Raw genomic sequence first — 23,667 nt, 5'->3', positions numbered from 1 at the left:
CAATGATCAGCTGGTCTTTTGGAGCATTTAGCTGTGCCAAATCATCTATGGGAGAGTGTCTCCATGGACTTTATCTCAGCTCTACCCGAAATTGGAGACAAAGGCTCGATTATGGTGATAGTTGACCATTTCTCCAAATACGGGACACTGGTCGCAACACCAACGGACTGCATTGTGGAGGAAACTGCTCGCCTCTTCATCACCAACATTGTGAAGCTTTAAGGCATCCTTAAATCAATCGTCAGCGATAGAGATCTAAGGTTCATGAGCAAATTCTAGACCGAAGTCTTCAAGATCCTTCGAACTGACTTGCAGTTGTCCACTAGCCTACATTCGCAAACCGACGGGCCAAGCGAGTACATTAATGATCTACTTGAAGAGTATCGAATGCATTATGTGAGTGCCAATTGGCGAGATTGGGTATATCACCTTGATATGGCCCAATTTTGCTATAATATGTAGCCGTTCAATTTGCCGGTGATCTCAAAGAGAAGAATGACCTTGCGAAGGCCTTCTTAGATAAAGCTGTGGGAAGAATGAAGAAGTGGACTGAAGCCAAGTGAAGGCATCTAGAGTTTGAAGTGGGCGATCAAGTTTTTATCAAAATTCAATCGCACTAGTTTAGGGCCTTTCACAAGGTTGATCCACAGGGGACTTGTTCGTTGATAAGAAAGTGGACAAAGTGGCCTACAAATTAGATTTAACTCTAGATCTCAAAATTAACCCAGTCTTTCATGTTGATTGCCTTAAGCCTTATCATGTAGATTTAGAAGACCACAGTCGCAGAGTGTTGTGGTGTGCCCTAGCAACGATGACATTCGCTCTTGAAAAGAAGTTGAAGCCATCTTAAACTCTTGAACAATGCGACATCGAAGAGCCCTACCAACCACTGAATACTTAGTGCGTTGGAAATGATTACCAAGCAGTGAAGCAAGTTGGGAAAAGTTGGACTTGTTATGGCAATACAAAAGTCTCATCACAGATTTTTAGAATCGTCGCGCAGCTAGGATAACTATGCATTAGGCGGGGAAGAATGTGACCCTTCATCGAAATTTTGGTTGAAATCATAGTACCAAAGATATTAGCAATACAAATGGCTAGGCTGGACCCGAGGGATACTATGGTAATTATGCAAGTTGACCTTATCTACTGTTATATAGGCCTCAAGCTTATCCATTGCTCGATAGATAAGCCTCTTTGATCTTATCTTTTTCTTTCTAAGTATTTAGGAAAGATATTTGTTAAGGTAACTTAGTAGCTAAAGTTTATTTTTTATATAAAGGCTTGAACCCACTACTTGTATATTATCTAAAGTTTGAGTAAATGAAAAGAAGTGAGATTTCATCGAATTAGCTTTTCTTTGTGTTAGTAAAAAAGTTTTCTCTTTTTTTTTAAAAATTTGTGTATTGACTTCAGTTCAAGATTTACTTTATCTTACGAACAAGTTAAAGTGCCACACGAACTTGTCAAAATGCTCAAGAACATTAAGTTCATGATACAAAGCTTGCCTCTTGCCCCGGCCGTAGTGCTATAGCTAAGAGGCAAGTTGTTAATGAATGGTCTTATTGGCTCTAACAAGCCCACACTTGATTTTTGAGAGGAACACCAAGTTAGCTTGAGTGCTTTGGAGGATAATTATAAAATTTCGGACTGTCAAGGCTTCTCCACAACCTCGAGCCAATATTTTCATATGGAGCCGTTTTTAAGGTCGTGTAACGCTGGTTACACTAGAGGAGTCGACTGGTTCAGGTTGAAGCTTTGTTCAGATGGAGTGAAATCTATTTGATTTTCTTTTCTTTTAAAAGAGATGAAAGGAGATTTCCTTGCTCCCAGAAGCAAACTGAGGCCTACTTACTGGCCTAGGACTGACGCAGAGCCTTAGTGAGCTCCCTGTCCACTCCGAAGTCTCCAATTTCGAGACTTTAGAAGACGACACTGTGTTTGGTGCACATCCTCACCCGCAGCACGTGCATGGGGTTCGTCTCCCTCGGTCATCCTTGCAACAGCTTATTTATTTATTTATATATTGATCTAGGTAACCTCCTCGACGCAGTTTATTTTTGTTGCACAATGGAAGAGGCAATAGAAGCCGAGGTCCTATGCATCCCCAACTGCAGAAATTCGCTTCAGTTGGGATACTTGGCAGTCCTTGATTAGCTAATAAACGCAACCAGCAGTAATTAACGTAGTTTCAGATTCAACGGTGGGCCGCCAAGTAATCCGAATTCCAAACTGCAAGCTAATTTCCGAGTCCTCCTGTGACCCGCCTTCCACGTTGCTCGTTCCTATTGGCTTGAAAACAGGACAGCATATTGCTAGTCAATCAACCCATCAACATCACTTTGCGAAGTCGACAAAACCATCGAAGAAGATGACGACCGAACTCCAACTCCCCCACCTATATCTCTCGACAATTCTAATGACCTCTGTTACTCCTCCTTCTTCTCTCCTCTTCTGATCCTCCTCAAAACCTCAATGGTGGGTCACATTCTGAGGTTCCTCCGATGTTCCACCATTGTGTCGGTCTCTCTCAACTTCGCCGTCGCCGGCGCTGGCGCCACCCTCTTGGGGACCTTCCTTCTCCGCTGCGGCCGCCGCGAGGTGGTTCCAGTCATTGCCGCCTCGGTCACCGCGGCCGTTAGGGTGGTGGAGATGGTCGGGACGGGCGTCGTTCAGGGGCTCGTCGCTTCGACCATCGTCCGCCGTTCGATTGGGGCTCCACTTCAGCACGACGACGATGGACGAGTCGTCACAAGGGTAATTTAATTGATCCTGTCTTCGCTTTTGCCCATATTAACCTTTGAGAACTTGGTAATTTATTTGATTACTATATAGTTCTACTGTTCAAGGGAATAGTTCGTGCGTGACGCCTGCCAGAAAGGGTAGGAGTGAACTGTGGGAGTTTAGCTTTTCACCACCTATATTTAAAAGTTATTGCAAAATCTTCCTTTTCACACCCGGAATTCAGTAAGGCAAATTGCAATTTTAACCTAATGTTTCCGGATATTGTAATTACCCCCTTCACTGTGTCACATAATTGCAACATTACACAAAACTACCACCTCTTAGTCATGGCACTATAAAAAGATTTATTTTATGAAAGGGAATTTAATAGTTCTTATGAACGGATAATAGATCATTTTTATCGCATATATTGTTGAAAAAGGAGGTGTTGATTTGTAAATGTGAAAAGGAAGAAGGTTATTTTAAAATAGGCTAAATTACAACTCCAAAGAATAAAAATTATTTAAAAGTAATTACAACTTATAGAGATGTGCAATAATGCAAATAATTTAAAAGTAGATTGTTTACTTTTATTTTTCAGGGTCAGGAGTATCAGAGTATGAACAAAGAACAAGGGTAATAATATAATTTAGCCTTTTTAAATAGGGTAGTATGAAAAAGCTCGTAAAATTTCTTCTGTATCAACGATTGGATCGGCTAATCTCGATCGTCGATTTGGAGAATTTGAAGGAAAATATAACTAAAGATTACTGAAGCTACATTACCGGCGCAAGTCCGACGACTCCTCCAGTGATCCTCCGCCGTCCGATCTTCTGATCTTTCCCGCAACCAAATCCGTCTTTGTATTCCGAGACGTTTACTCCCCCTCTCCTGGAGGCGGGAGAGACGCCCTTCGCCTAGAAAACGTAGTCGACTTCCATCCAAATCGATCCAGACAATGCAATCCATCGCCGAATCCCCCCTAATTTTGTAGCATTCCCTGATTGCCGTTTCACGGAGCGAGGCAATCATGAGGGATTTGGTGGTGGTGGAGATGGCGGCATTGTTCTCGAAGCTGAGGACGGTGAGATGGCTGTCTCTCATCCTAGTGTTTGCTAACGTGGGTTTGGTTCTTATGGGTGGGATTTGGGTGGGTTCGTCCTCTCCGAGCTGCTCGGTTGGAGACAAGCTTCCGATGGTTTTGGTATCACTCGTCGCCGGCATTAGGATGGTTTACATGGTTTGGGCGGGGAGGGCGCAGTGTTCGACAGCTGCGGCGATCGTTAGTCACGTCTCCGACAGCTCCGCCGGAGCCGATTCTACCGTCCGCCGTGAGAGACGGGTAGTCTGATCTTTGAATCACATTTATGATCATGTCCATATGATTTTTCTCTGGAAATTATGCAATGGCATCTTTGATATGAACTTACAGTCTTTCTTGTTCGGTGAACAGATGAGATATAAAAGGTGGCTTTGGTGGACGAGATTTGGAATGATAATTACTGCATTGCAATTCTTTGTGGCACTTTATCTTACATGCATTTTGGCGAAAGACCTTTCTTCCGGTGGATCTTCAAGAATGTGCTTCTCTGGTATGTCGTCTGACTATAATTATTTGTTCAGATAAGTGCTGTGTATTAGCTTGTGCATCATTATACAGTGTAACTTTAATATGAAGATGACTTTTACTTTCAAGATATCATATTGGGGCTTATATGTTATTAAGTAATGCAGTTTTCTTTTCACTAGTTCTGATGAGGCACAATAATGTTAGGAATTAAGATGGATGTGTCATTAGGCAGCTGAGAAAGAAGTACTAGTCCAATCTAAGAGAGCTTTTTACAATTGTCCAAACACACCTACTGTAACTTCTTATATACCAAGCCTCTTAATCAATATATATGCTTGTTTGCCAATCATTTCTAGAAGTAAAATTTCCTCATGTCATATACCATATATTTATAGCCAAGACATACTTTTCGCCTTTTTGGTGAGCTAACACTTTGCCACACTAGTTTCTAACAATCTTTGTCCGTGAAAGGTTATAGAAACTTGAACGGCTGGCTATGAATGATAAATGGAAGAAAGAGAAACTAGGAATAACTGCGCTTTGGTAAAATCTGGATTGACTTCATTTACGCAGAGATTATAATTTTATACCTATCCTATTAAGTATCGAGGCAATTCTCTACTTAACCATAATATTGCCTTTGTTCCAACTTGTATAAAACTTTTAGAAAAGACTACATCATAGCTACCCGTTGATGGGTTCTTGATTATGTTTTTAGATCCCAATTCTTTTGTGACTTCTTTGGTTAAATATTTTCATTTGTTAGCTTGAGGGGCAAGATTAAATTTATTAGGAAAACTGAAAATGATTTTTTTATAGAATACGTGAAGAAAGTATGCCTATCTAGAACTCTAGATGTTACTTAACTCATTATCTGTAAAGAATTTATTGCTGCAAAATATGATGGCTTCACTGTTATGGGATCATAAATCTAAATATGCCTCTCGACTTGATATTTGACAAAAATCACATTAGGCTTTATATATATATATATATCTTCCTTCTGCTTTCCCTTCTAATGTTATTATACAGCTAGAAGCAAAATCATCTTGATTATTTTACTTTCATATTTTTTTTTGTGTTTCAATGATTCATTTTTCTAGGGTATTGTACCCCATAATAACTATTAAGACCTTATATTTCTTGGCCACTTTTGAAATCTTTAATGATCTTTTCTAAATATGAATTTGCTCAGAACTGATACAGCGATGAAATAATTTAAGATAAGAATTGCCATGATAATGGCATGGGGCATGCTGACCCTCATTTGGCATGGCACATTCCTCCTTACATGCCTTGTGTGTTTAGGCATGCACAAGCATGCTGCTAGCACACGGACACAACTTTGGCATGCTCTTAGAGCTTAAGAAGTTTTTAGGGTTAATTTATTGCATTGTGATACCCTCAGCTATGATTAATTTCCAGCACGTCAAAAAAAGAAAAGAAACAAGGGACTATGAAGCATGGATACAGATAGGAAATACAGGGATACAGAGATACGGATACGAGGATAGATAAATTTATAAAAGTAGTCTACAAATATGGCATGGATACGTCAATAAATAAATAAATAATATATTTTCAATCTATTGGCAACTAATATAACATATGGAAAAAAGTTATTATTCCATAAATGATAAGATAAAAGGAAAGAAAGCTACAGATTTAGTATTTACATGCCTAAAACTTTAGAATAATATTGTAACAGAAGCTGATATGAAATTCAAAATAGTAGTAAAACTTTGAAACATAATTCAACTATTAATCTACAATTAAATTGAATCTTTAAGTGGCCTTCAAGTTATATGTTTAATTCATTATTAAATAAATAAAGCCTTAAAGTATCATGAAAGATTAGATAGTCATATATATACATATAAAGTATATGTTTTGTATCATCGCTAGGCAAAAAAAAGGGAAAATGATTAGATGATCAAGAAATATATTGGACCTGTATCGGAAAATTTAAATTAATTATTTTAATTCGGATACTCCTTCAGCCATACTCGATACATATCAAGCTGTATCGCTGCCGTATTGGAGGGGCAAATGAAGTATTTGTGCTTCTTAGACCCTCCTAAATGTCATTAACAGAATGGTAGAATTATAATTCTTCCCCTACTTAGAAGTTTGACTTGATCAAGTGGCAAAAAGAGTAAATAGATGCACACCTTTCATCACTTCCATCTCTTCATCTTCAACCCCAACTATTGGCATCTCAACGGCCACCTTTACTTGAATTAGCACTGGGTTTCAACTTGCTGCTCTACATACATGATTTCCTAGCCACTATTTATTTTCCATGCTATATTTGCTTTTCCACTTCAAAACCCACCTTTAATCTCAACCCACATCTCATTCCCACAAACAGGATGGGGGAAGAGAAGAAGGTAAAAAGAAGAGGAAGGAAAGAAGAAGGAAAAATGGAGCGAGAGGGAAAGAGATGGAAATACATTTTTTACGGTCGCAATTGTTAGTTTATAGGTGTACTGAAGTTGATTTCTATAGTTCTTATTTTTCTTAATCTCTAATACACTAAGTGTTTCCTGATGTTAATCTACTTATCTCCACTTGTATAACGAGTTAATGATTGTAAATTACAAAAACATTGTTAAAGTTACTAGAAATCTCATGAATCTTTTGATTCTCATATTTGTGCAATGAAACAAATACGTGCAATTGTAATGGATCTGCTAAAATAAGTAACTTTCGCTCATTGCCAGTGCTTGTAATCTTTTGGCTTACACGTGTAGTGGAAACCTCTCCCTTCTCAGTCCTTTATATTTGTGGTTACCTTTCTATATTTAGACAATGGACAACAAAAACTCTTCTATCTTATGACCATCATTGCACCTTACTGATTTGGATATGTTTCTAAATTCTCTTAGGGCAGGATCCTGAAGGCAGAGGCTGGAAACTCAGATTATCAGTCTTTTTTCTTGTCCTTGTATGGCTTGTGGTTATCATTCAGTGTTCAACAGGTTCTGACGTATTAAGATGGAGATCATTTTATGCTAGTCGTGATGCTGCATGGAAGGCTCATTACAGAGAGGTTTTTGATCATGGTATTCGTGAAGTTTTATGCTGTATGGGACGCACGAAGTACCTGTATGTTTCTTTTTTCAAATTGACTGATATATCATAAACATCTTAATAATCATTCTTCAATTTTTTTATTTGACTATTTAGAAGCGTCCTGGAAGATGATGAAATTTATTCAGTGGCAAGGTTATTGGGTGACCTCGTGGCATATCGTGCATCAGGCACAGGACATCTAGAGCTCTTGGCAGGTTCATTTTCGTTTTCTATATACAGGACTTGTCTTATATCATAATAAAGCTCTTTTTCTCTATTACCATGCCTCAGTAATTGAGCTCTTCTTAGTGCATATTTCCTTATTATCTAACTTGACATTATAAGTATTCTATAGATAAGTGCCTGTGAAGTACTGCTTTGTTTTCTGAAACATAGGTTCTTATGATGTAAATGAAACATACAATTATCATCAATGAGATTCAAATAAGGTTTATTGGGTTCAAAACTTCAAGAGAGACCATCACAAGTAAGGATTCTTGTGTTACACTTTGTTGGCCAGAATGAACAAACCCGTATCATGTCAGTAACTTTTGGTGTAGATTGATGCCTCCTATATTGAGTGAAAAAGAAGGGATTGAAATAGGGATAGAGACGAAATAGAGATGAAGGGAGACATGGAGATACAAAGGGGTTGACTAATGAGAAAGTTCTCATCACCCATTCCTTAGGAACCTACATGGTTTAAGAAGAGAGGAAAAGGATGATGCATCAATGTACATAGAACATGATGAGGTGTTTATGTTTGGTTTCTTAAATCTAGGCTAATTTTTTTTTATGAGCCCGAAGACTAGATTTGGATTGAACAAAGGGCCAACCCTCTCTATATATAGAGGCACTTAAGCTCCACCAAATTTTTAGCTATCTAATCTAGGTTTCAAGCTATATGCGTCGCCGAACATTTGTTCTGAATCAAACGCCGTCGAGACCTACTCCAAGCCGTTGCGTTGTCAAACTGTTCTTCTAAGCTAAATGCACTGCTGAGTCATTAACTGAATCAAGCCGAGCCACTAAACTACCAATCACTAAATAATTTCTCCATAATATTATTTGGGGTTGGAGTTGAACTCATGACCTCTTTGGTCATAGACAAGATACCTACCAACTCTATTGGAGTTGGTTAGTAAATCTAGGCTAATTAATTAAGGCTTAATCTATTTTGAGACTAACGTCTAAACCAATCAGGTTAGAATATCCTGTTAACTAGATTTGGTGGGACTAATATTTCAATCATCTATATGAGATGTGACCTCAGGATCAAAGAGTTGACACTGAAGCAGGTGTCCAAGTAGCTAGGTCTTGAGCATGTGCAGGAACTTCTACTGGGAAAAGATAGCATCATTTGTTGAGGTCTAAGTCATGATTCATTTGTTCATGCTTCAGGTGAATCATGAATTTCCATCCCATGCCTAGCACCGTATCATAGGCACAAGTGGGCATCATGCTTTGTTGGCACAACGTGCACCGGGACATGTGCTCTGTCGAGCTATGCTGGCATGACCTTTGATTACAACTTACAAGAACTGGTACATACTAGTAGAAAGCTTGGCTATTGGTACATACCAGAAGACAATTAGCAACTGCCTATTTGCTATACTAAAAATACCTAACTGTATGGTTCCTTGATCCATAACACTTGATTCCAGAATAAAAAAAGAGTCAATTAACAATTGTTTATTGATAACTTACGACCATTTAACAAACTCAATTTTTTTCTTAGGGCTTGCACTGTTGCAGAAACATAAGAAACTTCCAATCACATACACAGATATTGTGGAGGCACCAGAAATTCTTATTCAAGAGGCTGCTCTATTTCATCAATTTGCTGAAGCTTCATATACAGTATGTTTTTCAAGGCTCCAACCTTCCTTCTATTTCATATTAGTTCACTTGCGTGGCTCTTGAACTCATTCTTTATGCAGGGACCTCTGTTAGATTTTGGAAGGAATCCTATTTTGTTTCCATGTGTGTGGCTCTACAGACAAGAGGCTTTAACTCCCTGGACACGTAGCAGGTTGATAATTTGTTCTTTGTGAAACTTCAATTGAAATTATGCTAATTGGTAAAAACATCAGGTGTTATAGTTATATAGTAACACCGATAATTTTTAGTGGCACCGTACCCGGATAGTCTCCATCATTGTCCAAAATCCATTTCACCATACTTCCACCATAAGATGTTATATATATAAGGATTATTGTGCCAAAGGCATGGCATGTGCCGATCAGCATGCACTAGCATGTTTTGGGACGTCTCTAGTATATTTTAGGGTTTTTGCCTTTTTTGTTTGAATTTATATATTTTAGCATACATTTGAATAACCTGTGCTTATTGGCATGGGTCGGGTGTCACCCAAAATCCAATAACCCATTAAGGGTTAGTTTTAACAGCCACTTTACTAAAAAAAGTGGAGGTGAGAAAAGGTGGATGAGAGGAGAAAAAGAGGAGACTAAGGAAGAAATCAAGATTTCTTCTTCAAATCCCATCAACAGGTAAAATTTACTTTATACTTTAAAAATTAATTTGGAATGGACAACTAATAGGACTAACTCAATTATCTTTCGTAAAGGTCTTTCTATGAAAATACCCTTTAAAATATAGGAATCAAAAGGAAAAATTGATTTCCTTCAAAAAAATTTCCAAACTTTAGAAATTTTAAAATTAATATGTCAAATTCATTCATATTGGGTCAAAAGTAGTATAGTCATACAGTCTGTGTAGGGTGTTAATACTTCATCAGCATGGCAAGGGTTAGTTGGCACAAGGTATGCTAACCGACATGTTCATCCTTGTATGTATGTTTGTTACTATGGAGTATGAACATCCAAGTGAAACACAAGGTGAGAATGCAACTTTTGAGAGGTTTTCATTCCATAACTAATGGTTCCCATTGCTATTGAGATGTTATTTATTTCTTGATTCTAGCAAAAACTGCCAGTATTTGCAAGATGCGCTATTTAAGATTCTCCTTTAGGAGTTACCTATGGTTAGATAATCTTGATAGTATGTAACTAATAAAGGAGTTCCTCCACACAATCTATTGAAATGTTCTATGAAATATGAATGATATATCCCATAATATCTTTGTAAGTATTAGTCAATAAATCGAATAGAATAGAGTGATGGTTCTTATATGCTAGTACTTCAGGACAGTGATCAGGATTGCTATGTTAAATAGCAAAACATGGCCTGGGCCACAGTGAGCCTTGATGTTTCTCATGTGATTCAATAGCTTATTTTACTTTCTAATAATCTACGGTGACCAAAAGTATGTGAGTCTATTTTCACGAGTACTCTTTCTTGTCTGTTTCATGATATGGCTTGATACTATAGTTTGTTTTATTTCAAGGCGACCTGTCCTTGAAGGTGATAACTGGTGGAGAGGTCATGCGGCAGCTTTTTTAAAGTATGTTGATTTATCCCCGGAAGCTCTTCGACAGGGCCGTGTTAGTCAGGTAGGAAAATCCTTTTAGTAGAGTGATACATCACCTTTGGTATCTGCAATGTTAGCCTACTTGTTGGTTATGTATGTGCAACATAATTCGTTCAGGTATCTGATTTCTTAATGTATAAAACAAAATGAATACAAATTAGATACATCTCAATATTGGGAATAAAGCAGCTTTGAATTCTGCTAACTATAATGTGCCATTTGAAAGGATGAAATTGAGGATCATCTATTAATAATATGTTTAGATATTTCTTGTAAATGATAAATTCTCCGATATGTTTTGTTTAGTGATGTGGTGTTTGACTATTATGGGTTGCAAACCAGAAATCTCAAACTTATGGACATATGTACAAATTACTATGAGCTGTCACCCTATGTATCTTATTCTATTTTGGTCCCACAAATAAAATAGATGTACTGGAACAAAGCTTTATGCCATATCTACATCCTTGTATCATACATATTTGCTGATATACTTGTAAATTTGGGAAAATTTCGACATTGATATTTTGATTACATGATTTTGTAAAAGTCACTGGTGCCAAAGCAAACCACTAGAGGTCCTTTTTCTATAGCTTCAAAATAATTTGTCATGGTATGAATTCTCTCCCTTCAAAATGTTGCTTTTCAGCTGTAAAGCTAAGCACTTCTTCATTATAAATAATGAAATATACTTGCATTATTGACCAGACCATTATATTATAGGATTTTGAACATGTTTCCCTGAAAGGCTGAAACCTCTTTTGTACTGATCATGTAAGCTGGTTGCTGCACATGCATGTGTGTGATTATTGAACAATAATGTGAGATCCTAGTTTGTCCTTACAAAAAAATTTGCAAACTGAAGTTGTACACTCCAGTGTCAAAATGGATTGCCTCCAATGGTTGTAAATTGGTTGCTGTTTCAGTTAACTGTACTTATCTCATGCTAAAGGTCTGTTAGATTCTTAAATAATTTTAATAAATTGTAGGAAAAATGCAACTTCCATAAAATTTGGCTCTATCTACAGTTGCTTAAAACTTCAAAGAAAAAAAGAACAGATAATAGAGAAGTCATGATGGAAATAACTTCATATTCTGATGTCTTTAACCTTGCACTACGCTAGAATTGGTCTACCTAGATTTTAGTAGTTTACCTCATAAATTGTGGTATTGTTATAATGTGTTGTGTCACTGTGAAATGAACAATCAGTTACCATGAATCCATGATTGATGATTCACACACTTGGATTTTCCACACATTTACCTGAAACCATGTAACATGGCACTTGGTTGATTGTGATAGGCAACCACTATAATTGATCAAAAATCCAGAATAGTGTTGATTTGGATAAACTACTATAGAAATGCGATTCCAGAATTACTGTTAATTAATGTCAGTTGTTGCAGCAGTTTTTCTTTTATCATATCTTCCATAAGTGAAACTTTGCCAAGAGGAGAACTTATTTATCATTTGCCTAAGGCCCTAAGTTTAAAACATTCAGGAGTACTGAACCACCAACTAAGTAGGCAGCCACATGAAAATGTTGCTTGAGCATTAGTTTAAGAGATATGCCCTTGTATCTCCTGATCTAGAGACCAACATGAGCATCTGGATTAACTCTCAAGGGCCACAATCCCTGGAATATGGGTTTCTCTGAGGGAAAATGGATAAGACATTTATACTTTAGGTTTTCACATTGCAAACCTAGACTGGAACACAGCATGAAGCATCATTAAGCCTTTTGTTTTGGACAACATGTGATTTTAACACACTATCGTTGGATTTCAGTTCTTTATATCTTCAAAGCAGAAGATAGATGTTTCTTCTTTCTGTTAAATTACATGCTGAAGATTTAAAAAAGAAGATTTAGCTGTGTTTCTAAATGCTGTTTGAAGTATACATTTAGTTTAGCAATTTAATCAACTATATGCCATGCTATCCCCATAAATTCCCACAAAGTTCTTATTGAATTTTAGAGTCACATACCTGTTTTCTGCTATAGAATTAAAAACTAAGGGTAAATTCATCAGTTAAAACGTTAGCTTGAATGTAACAGTAGTTGTGTTGTTGCAGGTTCTTCATAAAACACTGAAATACAAGTACTCAATATACTTGTGCAGGAGAAAACAAAGTTCTATGCTCTTTGACTTCAATGTTACTTCCCTTCGCATGCATGAACTCCTTTTAATAGTTTAATGAAAATGAACGTCTCCCCTTTTTCTTATTTCAAGTATCAACACAAGTGAATCTGCAGCCGGTTTTCAAAGCAATGCTGCCCGTAAACTTTTAATATTCACCTATACAACTATGTTCATCTAAATATTATGTATTACTGGACTATTATTGAAGTATTTTCATTACATATGTCCATATACATCTTGAAGTCAACTTTTAAGATTATTGCAATTCATGCTTTTTTTTCTGGAAGAATAAACTTTACAATTAACCCTCACCTTTGTCTTTCTATCCTCGTATCTTCTCTGTAACATAACCAGTATCCAGCAATAACAAGCTCCAAATCTCTCCCTAATGGTTCGCTATTCTATTTCCTCCTATCCCCTAGTCCTTCACTTATTTTTGGCAGACAACAGCAAGAGGCGCTTTAAACCTTCAACTATATCCTTCCCTCTAATGCTCCCACCTCATGTCCACTGGATGACAATCCTCTTATCCAATCATTTTTCCTTGTCTTCTTCCCTGATCCATTTATCTCATTTTCTCATCTCTCATCAGATTGGAAACATAGTAAAAAAGGCTAAGGGTTGGCTTGAAGGATGAAGGAAGTGGAAGAGAAGAAGAGCACTAAGATTGAAGATGAGAGTACTTTAGATACTACTGAACAAACATGAATTGCATATTCGTGAAGATCTAGTAGATTCAATGTGTAAACATACATTGATTTTTCTGGCATTTACATAGAATCTTCAGTGCATACGAAATATCCTTTTATGTATTTTAACTTCTTCCGAGGTTTAGCTTCCTTTGGCTTGAAGGATGAAGGAATTGGAAGAGAAGAAGAGTGTCTCAAAGATTGAAGATGAGGGTACTTTAGATACTACTGAACAAACATGAATTGCATGATTGTGAAGATCTAGTAGATTCAATGTGCAAATATATATTGATTTTTGTGGCCTTTAAATAGAACATTCAGTGCATAGGAAATAACCTTTTATGTATTTTACTTCTTCCGGGGTTTAGCTTCATCATACAGATCTGAACTTGAAAAATTGTATTTGCTAAGATAATGTCTAGCATCTCAGATCAGCGACATGACTCTGAATGGATGTTTCTATTTTTACATTGTGAGCTAGTAATATTATGGCACAAAATCCCGATACTTGTTTATGCTGTGTATTCACAGATTCAGTATGGCTCATATATCCTTCAATTGTAACCATGCATATGGCATCTTTTGTTAAGCTTTAAATCCTTTAATTATCTACAGAGGATTTTAACAATTGAGAATATCCAAGATCCAATAGGTTCCTGCAAAACAAATTTGGATACTGATTTTCTGAAACTTCTTTGGCCTCTAAGCATGATGTTAATGACCTGCACACTAAGCTTGTTTTATCCTCCTTCCACGGATAGACAAGGACATTCTTTTTAGCTTCTAGATCACTGCCGTCCCATCATTTTAGGATATCATAGATTATGTCTTACTGTTCTTCAAATGATTGGATTATATCTTCTCTCAATTGGAAGTTATTATTATTATTATTATTATTATTATTATCATCATCATCATCATCATCATCATCTATCAAGATACTGCTTTATAAAATTAATGGTACAAAATCAATTTCTACAAAAAAATCTTCATCTAACATAAAAGTTGGTATATCCAGGATCTGTTAATCATTGGCTGGACAGTGGTAATTTGTTGACTTTTTAATTTTTATTTTCTTCTCTTTTTCCTGCAGAAAAAGCGTGAGGCTGCTTATTTTGTTGTTGTTTTACATGATCTCAAAACTATAGTAATTGCTGTCCGTGGTACTGAGACACCTGAAGACCTTATTACTGATGGTTTATGTAGAGAGTGCTCACTTACCGTTGATGACTTGGATGGGTTGATCAAGAAAGTTCCTCTCTCTCTCTCTCTCTCTCTCTCTCTCTCTCTCTCTCTGTGTGTGTGTGTGTGTGTGTGTGTGTGTGTGTGTGTGTATGCTTTAGTTACTGCTGTCCACTTTCCAAGTTATTGCTTAATCATGTGGTTGCATGTACCCCAATTTTTGTTGATAATTGACATGGAATTAGAAAACTTGATGTTCACTTTGACAAAGAAAAAAAGAGAAAATCATGTATCACCATCATTTTCTCTTAGTGCATGAAGATGACAAAATATTCTTTTCAATGCATTTACAGAACTTGATGTTGTGCTGGTTGGCCACATCACTGTCATGAGCAAGACACTTGGTAGTCCAACACATAACATGTATATCTGATCCTATATATTTGCCTAATAAAAATTTGGTTCAAATGATGATCTTGGAACTCATGGCTACAGTAGACTCGAAGTGGAAGGAGTTATGACTTTTGACCTAGCTATCATAACATGTTAGCCTTGCAAGTAATGTGGATAATATTGGTATATGTGCACTACCATAATCTTAGGATCACCAACTCTTACAATTGACAAAACTTGTATAGTGGCGCTGTTGTATTATATAACTAGCTTATTCATAGTTAATTTATCTTCCCATAATAATCAAATGCAGGAGTATGAAGACTATATTAATCAATATTGCATTGTGTAAAAGTTCTCAATTCTGCATGCGTCAAGATTTATGTTGATTATCAGCTAACCCCTTTGTTTTGATACTTTCTTTAATAAAATGATATTTCATATTGCCATGCATTAATTTAAACCATGATCAAGAAAAGGCAGATAATTCTACCTACAAAGTACCAACTACCTTATAGCTTTTCATGACAAGAACCTTCTTGCCTGATTTTACTACAGTTGAGAATATGGCTCCAATTTCTAGTGGTTGATGTTTCATTGATGGCTAAATATTAAATATATAAATTATTTGGCTGCCTTATCATATCTGAGTTGTGCTACAATTGACTCTAAAATTCTAATGTGTATATTGTTGGGAAAGAACAATGGTGGATGATGATAAAAATGACATTTTACCATTCTAATAATTGGTACCCCAAAATAATGAATCTGAATGGTTATTTAATATGACATATTTATGTTTTACCCTTTTCACTCTTCATTGATTTGCTTTTGCTTATCCTCCTTTTCTAATTCTGTTTCAACCTATTTGGACCATTTCTGATATTGCAGTAATGATAAGTTGCCCTCTGATGTGAGGGAAAGCATTCTCTCCTCTTTTCCACATTATGGGCATTCAGGAATTGTTGAATCTGCTCGAGAGCTTTTCATGAAAATTGATGGGCAAACTGAGGAGAGAGGTAAATTTTGCAACCAAAACTCATAATGTTATTTTATGTTTGTTGTTTATATCTTGCATTGTTGGAGAATGGTATCATTGCTTGTGGTTGAACTCTATTTTCTCTTAAACCTTTTTTTTGGCCCTCTTTCTGTGTAACTGCTTTCTTTGGTTCATGTTTTTCTTGTTTGCCATAAAGACAGAAAATGTGGGAATACTCTGTCAAGCTTTCTATATAGAGCAATTACTTTGCTAAGTACTACAGATTGCCTATAAAATAAATCACGTATATCTTACATTATCCAATACAGCTTTATAAATTGGTTTCCTGAAATATGATTCACTGCCAATTTCTTTTCTGTAACCTCTGAATGTTGATGCCCAAATTACCTTTGCCATGAGAGAAGTCAATATATTTGGAGAAACCATAAAAGGAAAGGGGTTGGAGTGCCTAACTTTCCCTTCTGTCATAAACATACATTATTTGCTATTGCAGAAATTTATATGAAAAATACCTTTTCTCAGTAGAAAAGTTCTTTCCATTTTTCTCTGGGAAAGAGGAGCTGCAAAATGAACATCTATGTTGCTTGAGTGCGATGCTATCTGTATGGTGTTTGGAGCATGAAAAATGGCTCGTAGCTTTCTGTGATTGTCCTATCACATTTAATGATATAGGATAAATAATATATCATAACTTCCTATGAACCACTTTTATTCCCAAACTCTCAAAACCCTAAATTTCCTTAAATTTTTTCCCCTAAATGTCTGAAGAGGAATAAAGAGATCTTCATGTGTTACAGCATATTGTGGCATGTTGAGAATTTTTGCTTCTTCATACGCATGCACCAGATTACGATTACCAGTCAGTAACACTTGTAATGCATGCATCTGTAGATGAGTCACAATCAGAGATGCCTGGACTCCTTTCTTCTTTGCTGGGAACGGGATGTGAGTGTCATGGATACAGTATACGTATTGTAGGGCATTCACTAGGAGGTGCTGTTGCAGTACTGCTTGGGATAAGGGTAAGTATTTACTTAGTGAAAATCTATCTGTAAGCTATATGCCCTATTACTTTGCAATCTGAGGAAAGCAATGTAATATTGATCTGGATATGGTTTCTTATTGAAATGCAATTTCTTCTTTATTCATTCCCATAAATAATTTATGAAGATGCAACATCTAAGTTGCATATGCAGTCTATAACTTTTCATCCTCTGTCGTCGCTTGATCACTTGTTTCTAATTTGGTACCAATTTGTCTCAGTACCTATATGTTATCTCTGGTTTCTAAAGGCTATGACTAAAAGTAGTTTTGTCTTGGATGGAATGACAGAGTTTGGAAGACAAGAAAACATTCTGAACATATTTTGCAACAGGAGTAAGTGAGTAGATAAGATAATTTGGAGAAAAATAAATAAAAGGACACATATATGAAATTACTGTCTTAATAAAAAGTTACTCTATCATACCAATCTTTGTCACTCCCCGAAGATCCAATATCTGTTGACACCTAAATAAACTCTTAAACAATATCTACTGATGGCAGGAGTCTCGACTTACTACAGTGAATCAAAGACTTCAACCTACACATTATGATTTGAAACTAGGATACTAGAATATTAAATAGCATTAAAGCACATAACTGTAAAATTAAAAGCACTTGCAAGATATTAAATCGCATACTCATTTCTGGGTAAATTGTTAAATTTTTTTTAATCCATTTCATTAAATGGCTGCTAGTAATCTATCTTTTGGACAAATCATATGTTTTCCTAGCAGCTTCTAGAGAATAATGACTTCATGTGCCTGTGAAGGTGCATCTGGCTAGTGCTAGTTATTAACGAGATATTATACTAGCTATGTATGAATATGATGTGATAATTACATTGACATATACAATTTTAGCGAGCAGATTACTCAACTGACTTTGATTAATCAATCCTCCAGAAATCAGTTAAGTGGTGGTCCTTTTAGGACAAAGGCAATCCCTTGGACCCTTTCTCAGGATTGAAAGTTTACTAGAAATATATATTACCAAATAATCTAAAAGAATAGTAGGTTAATAACAACTAGCTAACAGGCCTTGCCCTTAAATGCAAGCCATCATCTTTGTTTAACAGACTACTTGATTACCTCTTTTCAGTTTGTATTGAAAGCTAGGTATTAATAATAATTTTTCTTTGATAAATTGGAGAAATCATGTCACCTAAATTTATATTGGTGCAGTTGTACGGGCGCTATCCAAACTTACATGTGTACTCATATGGAACTCTTCCTTGCATAGATTCTGTCATAGCAGAAGCATGCTCAGAGTTTGTTACCAGGTAAATCTGAAGAAACATTTGTTTCATTGGGGTACTTTATTCCATTTATAAGATTTCTTCTAATCTTTCACATCCTTCACAGCATCGTATACAATGATGAATTTTCTGCACGGTTATCTGTTAACTCGATCCTTAGACTACGCGCTGCTGCTATAGGGGCTCTGTCAAATGATTGTTCAGAAAATTCAGCAATGATGGCCAAACTTGCCAGGAGAGTTCTAAATGTCAGAAAGTATGATGAGAATGGGGAAGATCATAGGGCTCCCACTCATCTTCATGGAGAAAGTGAGGTAGTGGAAGGCAATAATCAAATCCCCAGGAAACATCTGAAGTATACTATCTCAGGTGGAGTGTTTCTATGTGGTCATGCAGTTTCCTGCATGATACGTGCACCTAATCATCGAGTTTCATCTAATGGCATGGGTAGTTATGAGTTGTCCTCAGATAGAACATCAGAGCCCAATGCACTAATTAGTGAAGAGAATTATATACTCCCTGCTGGTAGGATGCAACCTAATTACAGGCTACATAAGGAGTTCTTATCTAATGATGATTCAATAGTCAATCTGAGGGAAGGGATCACTACATTGAGAAAATCTGAATTTCTGGAAAATCGTTTCCATGAATATAATATTGGGAATGCTGGTGATATCTTGTCATTACCGCACAACGCTCAAGCTGCGGTTAATTCCTTGTCCCCCATAAATGTTTCAGAAGGAGAATCACCAGAGATGTATCTGCCAGGCCTCATCATTCATATAGCCCCAGGACAGAGGATCACTTCCCCTTTGTGGAAAATCTGGATATCAAATGATAGAAATCGAGATTATAAGGCATTTGTGGCAAATAGGGAAAGCTTCAGAGACATTATTGTCTCACCTTACATGTTTCTTGATCATGTACCATGGAGGTATATTCTCATCTGTTCTGCTGGAATGCCTCAAGTCTAGAACCATATGAACTATCTGATACTAAATTATTAATTACCCTAGATACATGACTTCTACAAAGGATCTTCAAAGGAAACCATATTGGATCTTCAAAGGATTGAAATGTGTTAAAAAAAACTTTTTTTGTAGTTTTACTCTATATATATGTATATGTGTGTGTGCGTTCGCATTTCTTTCAGCATCAAGTCATTACTATTAAATGTTATTTTAGAAAAACCATCTAAAGCTCAGTTTGCTTGACTATAGCTGTGTTTCCTTTGTTGCCTTCTCTTTTCTAGGTGTCACTATGCTATGCAAAGAGTTCTAGAATCCCGAAGGCCAAAAGATCAACTGAGTTATGATTTGTCCACTGGAGAGCATCTTGTGTGAGCTCCTAAAAAAGCTGCACTCCTTCACTCAAACATTCAATAGGATCTGGATATAGCAAGACATTTATGACATAAATCAATAGCTTCATTTATGTCATAGCTCTGGGGTTCATACTTTGAGGAATCAAGGATTGACGCAGGCATTCTTTTTCCATCGGGCAGACAACTTTCCATCGTGTATATATTACTGGGTATTTTGGGCACTTTAGTATCCATACCAAGTTCTCTGCTGTTTGCCAATCACTGAAGTTGAAGCACACTACGAATTCCAAGGTCTCAGAATGCTGTATATGCAGGTCTGGCCAATAACAGTCTCTTTTCTCACGTATTTTACAAACTCTTGCCTTGTTGGCTAACTTGATCATCAGAGTGAGGAAAGAAAAAATAACAAGAATGTGAATATATATATATATATATCCATTTATCTCAAGGTTACTCATCATTTTGCAAGCATATTGCTCTTTGCTTGATGACATTCTGCTGTAGTCTGATCCGCTGATTTGCTTGATGGATTTTCTTCCTACTAATTTTTTTTATTTTCAATTTCAAATTATTCCTTTGTCAATGGGTATTCAAATTGTTCTCTAAGCAAGGTATTTTGATAACTTCAGAAGTTTATTTTCTTGTAACATTAGGGTGATATGATGGTAATAACAGGGTGTTAATTGGATTTTTTTTTTCGGTAGAAAGATAGAGTTTTTATTTAAGAAAAAGCCACAAGGTTGTGTCTGAACCATAAAACGTCCATACTGCAGGGTTTTTTTTTTTTTTTTTGAAAATTTCCCTAAATATTATATAGGTTGATTTGAAATGGTTGCTTGCTTCTAATTCCTCAAGTCTTGCCTTTCTTTTCCTGACTATTCACTATTCATCAACTGCCGAGATGTGATCTACTAAGTACTGCAGTAACCCTAACCAGTCCATAGCTGGTTGAAGTTGGCCCCTGTGGGTAGGAACCATTGGATCTTTAGAACATCTAGTCTAATTGATTCTCCAAAAAGATTAAGCACTGCTTATTCTGTTTTTATACATAAATTATTCTCTTTTATAGGAGAGAGCTGCAAGTTGCAAGGTAAGTTGAGGAAGTGATACCTTTTGGCCTCTCATAAGAATGTACAATTAACATATCATCCAAAAGGGTCTATCCAAATTACATTTACCATGGCAATTTTTACTACCTTCTTGTTCCAGGAAAAACAAACCTACCTTTCAAATAAAAAAGAAAGGACGGACAAGGTATATTTAGCATGATTGCATCAACTTCCTGTTCTTGGCCTTCTCCTGGAGGAGCACTCTTCACTCAGTTACCCTTGCCTATAAGTTTGTTAGAAAGCGAGGACCCCTCTGAGTTTCTCATGTCCCACAATTGTGAGGCTTTTATTATCATTCACTCTCCTCCATATGAATATTTATCATTTAACCCCTCTATTTTATTTTATTTTTTTGAGTGGAAGTCCATAAACGAAATTCATTACTGAAATTCTAGAACATTTAATCCAATGGTGGTTCAGTCTATTTCTTACAAGATTTTTTTTGAATTGCAAGACTGAATAGAAAGTGAGCAGTTAGATTATTTTTCCAACTCGAGTAAAGCACCTTCAAAGAGGTAAAGAGTCCAATTCACCTATTGCATTCTTGAATGATAGGGATAATACGCCAATTGACTTCAGAGGCGTCACTGTTGAAGGCATGGACAACATTTAAGCGGTCGCTAAAAATTATGGCCTTGGCTTGATCTCCCTGGTTGTGAAGTTTTTTTATACCTAACAATAGAGCTAGGGCTTCCCCAATTAGAGCATCCTCACAATGCGCCAGATATTTATACTTATAGGCATTAGGTACCTTCGAATAACTAGAAATAAAAATACCTATGCCTCTGTCTACTCCACCTCTCCAAGTAGCATCAACCTAGCAGAATTTGGTATCACGATCTAAAGAGGTTACGTTGAGATCATTGTTTGTAGGTGCATTGGATGGGTGATCCTCTCTGGCAAGAATTTATGCAAGCTTGGTGATCTACCTGAGAGCTTGGTTCGGACTAAGGTGAGTCTTCTGGAACACATGGTTGTTCCTTGTTTTCCAAATAACCCACATAGTGATAAAAGCATACCCTAGCTGTTCTTTAGATAGCTTAGAGCTATAATGCAATATCTAGTCAGCTATGCTTTGAACTCTTCCATATGTAGCCCTAGTCTTCTAGCAAACTAGATAGCTCGCGAGAAATTGCAGTGAAGGAGAAGGTGTTCCACTGTTTCGACATGGGAGTTGCAAAAAGGGCACTCACTATCGATTTGAGGAATCCTATGATTGAGGATTGCACGGATTGGGAGAGCTCCTACCACACCTTGCCAAATAAAAAATTTTATCCTTGGAATGACTATAGTGCCCTTCCAAATGACTTTACATAGCCTTTTTATGTCTAGGCTTGAGGTAGAGGAGGACCAAACCCCTTTAGCCAATATTGCACGAGCATATTTAGAGGTAAACTTGCTACAAGAAGTTGGAGTTCGAACAACCTTATCATGGTTATTCAGCAATGGTGCACTAATAAAAATGTTAGAGATTCTGGTAGAGATCTCCACTGGTAAAAGGGAGTTGATTAGCTGCATGTTCCAGGTAGCGGTTTGCATGTTGATCAAATCTGCAACTGTGATGATATTGTGGGGGATATCAAAGCTTGGGACCTAAGGGTCATTCTTGATAGACGTCTTCAAGACATTGTCGATAACTACCCTAGTAGCTCTCTTCAAGGTTTGTTTTAAAGTCGCAATGGAACTCCATACCGAGGAGGCAGCTCATCTTTTGCTAGGAGCCCAAAAGGAAGTCTTGGGAAAGTATTTTGCCTTCACAAAATCAGCCCACATGTAGTCTTCCGCAGTGATGAGGCGCCAAGCAAGCTTAAGTAATAAGGTCTGATTAACCATATGGGAGTTACGAATGCCCAAACCACTAGTCTCAAGTGGGCTACAAAGTGACTTCCAGCTCTTTAAGTATATCCTACGGTTCTCATCATGCCATCCCCATCAAAAGTCTTGCATAAGATTATCCATTTGTTTAAGAGTTGCTTTAGGAAAAAGGACACTAGACATGAAGTATATTGGAATGCTGTTGATAACCAATTTTATAAGGATCAGTTATCCTGCATGGGATAAAAGCCTTGCCTTCTTGCCTGCCAACTTATCTTTGCATTTCTCTACTACAAAATTGTAAGCACTGGCCTTTGATCTTGGAAGGATCAGAGGGTTTCCAAGATATTTTTCTTGCCCTTCCAGGAGCTTTGCTTTTAAGATAAAAATAATCTAACTTTCACACGTATTATCGACCTATTTGCTAAAGAAAATAGTTGATCTCCTATCGAGAGAGGGAGCAGTAAAGATCTATAGAGGACCTTAAGCTGGCTGCTTCATGATTGTTGGTTTGTCCAAAAAGTAGTAAATCGTTAGGAAACATTAAGTGTGATAAAGGGCTTCCTCTAGAGATCTTGATGTCAGTGATCCTCTTGAGGTGAAAGTTGTTCTCAAGTAACATGGAAAAGATATTAGCATCGATTATAAAAAGATAAAGGGACAAATGGTAGCCTTGTCTTAGCCCTCTAGAAGGCTTGAAGAAGCCTTCCATAGAACCATTAATGTCAACAATCATGCTTGTCGTGATTAAGCAGTTGAGAAAATTTTTGATAAACCGGTTCAGAAAACCATGGAGCTTGAGGTAATCACACAGGAACAATCATTCCATTATGTCAAAAGCTCATTTACTACTTTTAGTTATTTTGAGGTAATGGACTGCTTCTTGAGCTATAA

General features: G+C 36.7%; 1 protein-coding gene across 1 annotated transcript; it reads left to right on the top strand.

Annotated features, from left to right (window-relative positions):
* The first annotated feature begins 2,404 nt into the window (after window positions 1-2,404).
* LOC140792900 (uncharacterized) lies at window positions 2,405-20,320 on the top strand. The gene is made up of 13 exons (XM_073144126.1): window positions 2,405-2,757; window positions 4,178-4,316; window positions 7,183-7,402; window positions 7,484-7,584; window positions 9,108-9,229; window positions 9,310-9,401; window positions 10,737-10,842; window positions 14,745-14,899; window positions 16,118-16,245; window positions 17,118-17,248; window positions 18,452-18,549; window positions 18,632-19,459; window positions 19,778-20,320. Exons 1-13 carry the CDS (start codon window positions 2,476-2,478, stop codon window positions 19,866-19,868), a joined length of 2,493 nt encoding a protein of 830 aa, XP_073000227.1. The 5' UTR covers window positions 2,405-2,475; the 3' UTR covers window positions 19,869-20,320.
* Window positions 20,321-23,667: the final 3,347 nt, after the last annotated feature.

The sequence above is a fragment of the Typha latifolia genome, chromosome 7, assembly GCF_019914945.1.
Source record: "Typha latifolia isolate L0001 chromosome 7, TyphaL0001v2, whole genome shotgun sequence".
NCBI lineage: Eukaryota > Viridiplantae > Streptophyta > Magnoliopsida > Poales > Typhaceae > Typha > Typha latifolia.
This window is presented reverse-complemented; position numbering and strand designations above follow the sequence as displayed.

Excerpts from the sequence above, each read along its gene's own strand:
- LOC140792900 (XM_073144126.1), top strand. The coding sequence starts at position 2,476 with ATGGTGGGTCACATTCTGAGGTTCCTCCGATGTTCCACCATTGTGTCG. Across the intron at positions 7,403-7,483 it reads ATGGGACGCACGAAGTACCT|AAGCGTCCTGGAAGATGATG; the intron begins GTATGTTTCTTT and ends TTGACTATTTAG. Across the intron at positions 19,460-19,777 it reads CTTGATCATGTACCATGGAG|GTGTCACTATGCTATGCAAA; the intron begins GTATATTCTCAT and ends TCTCTTTTCTAG.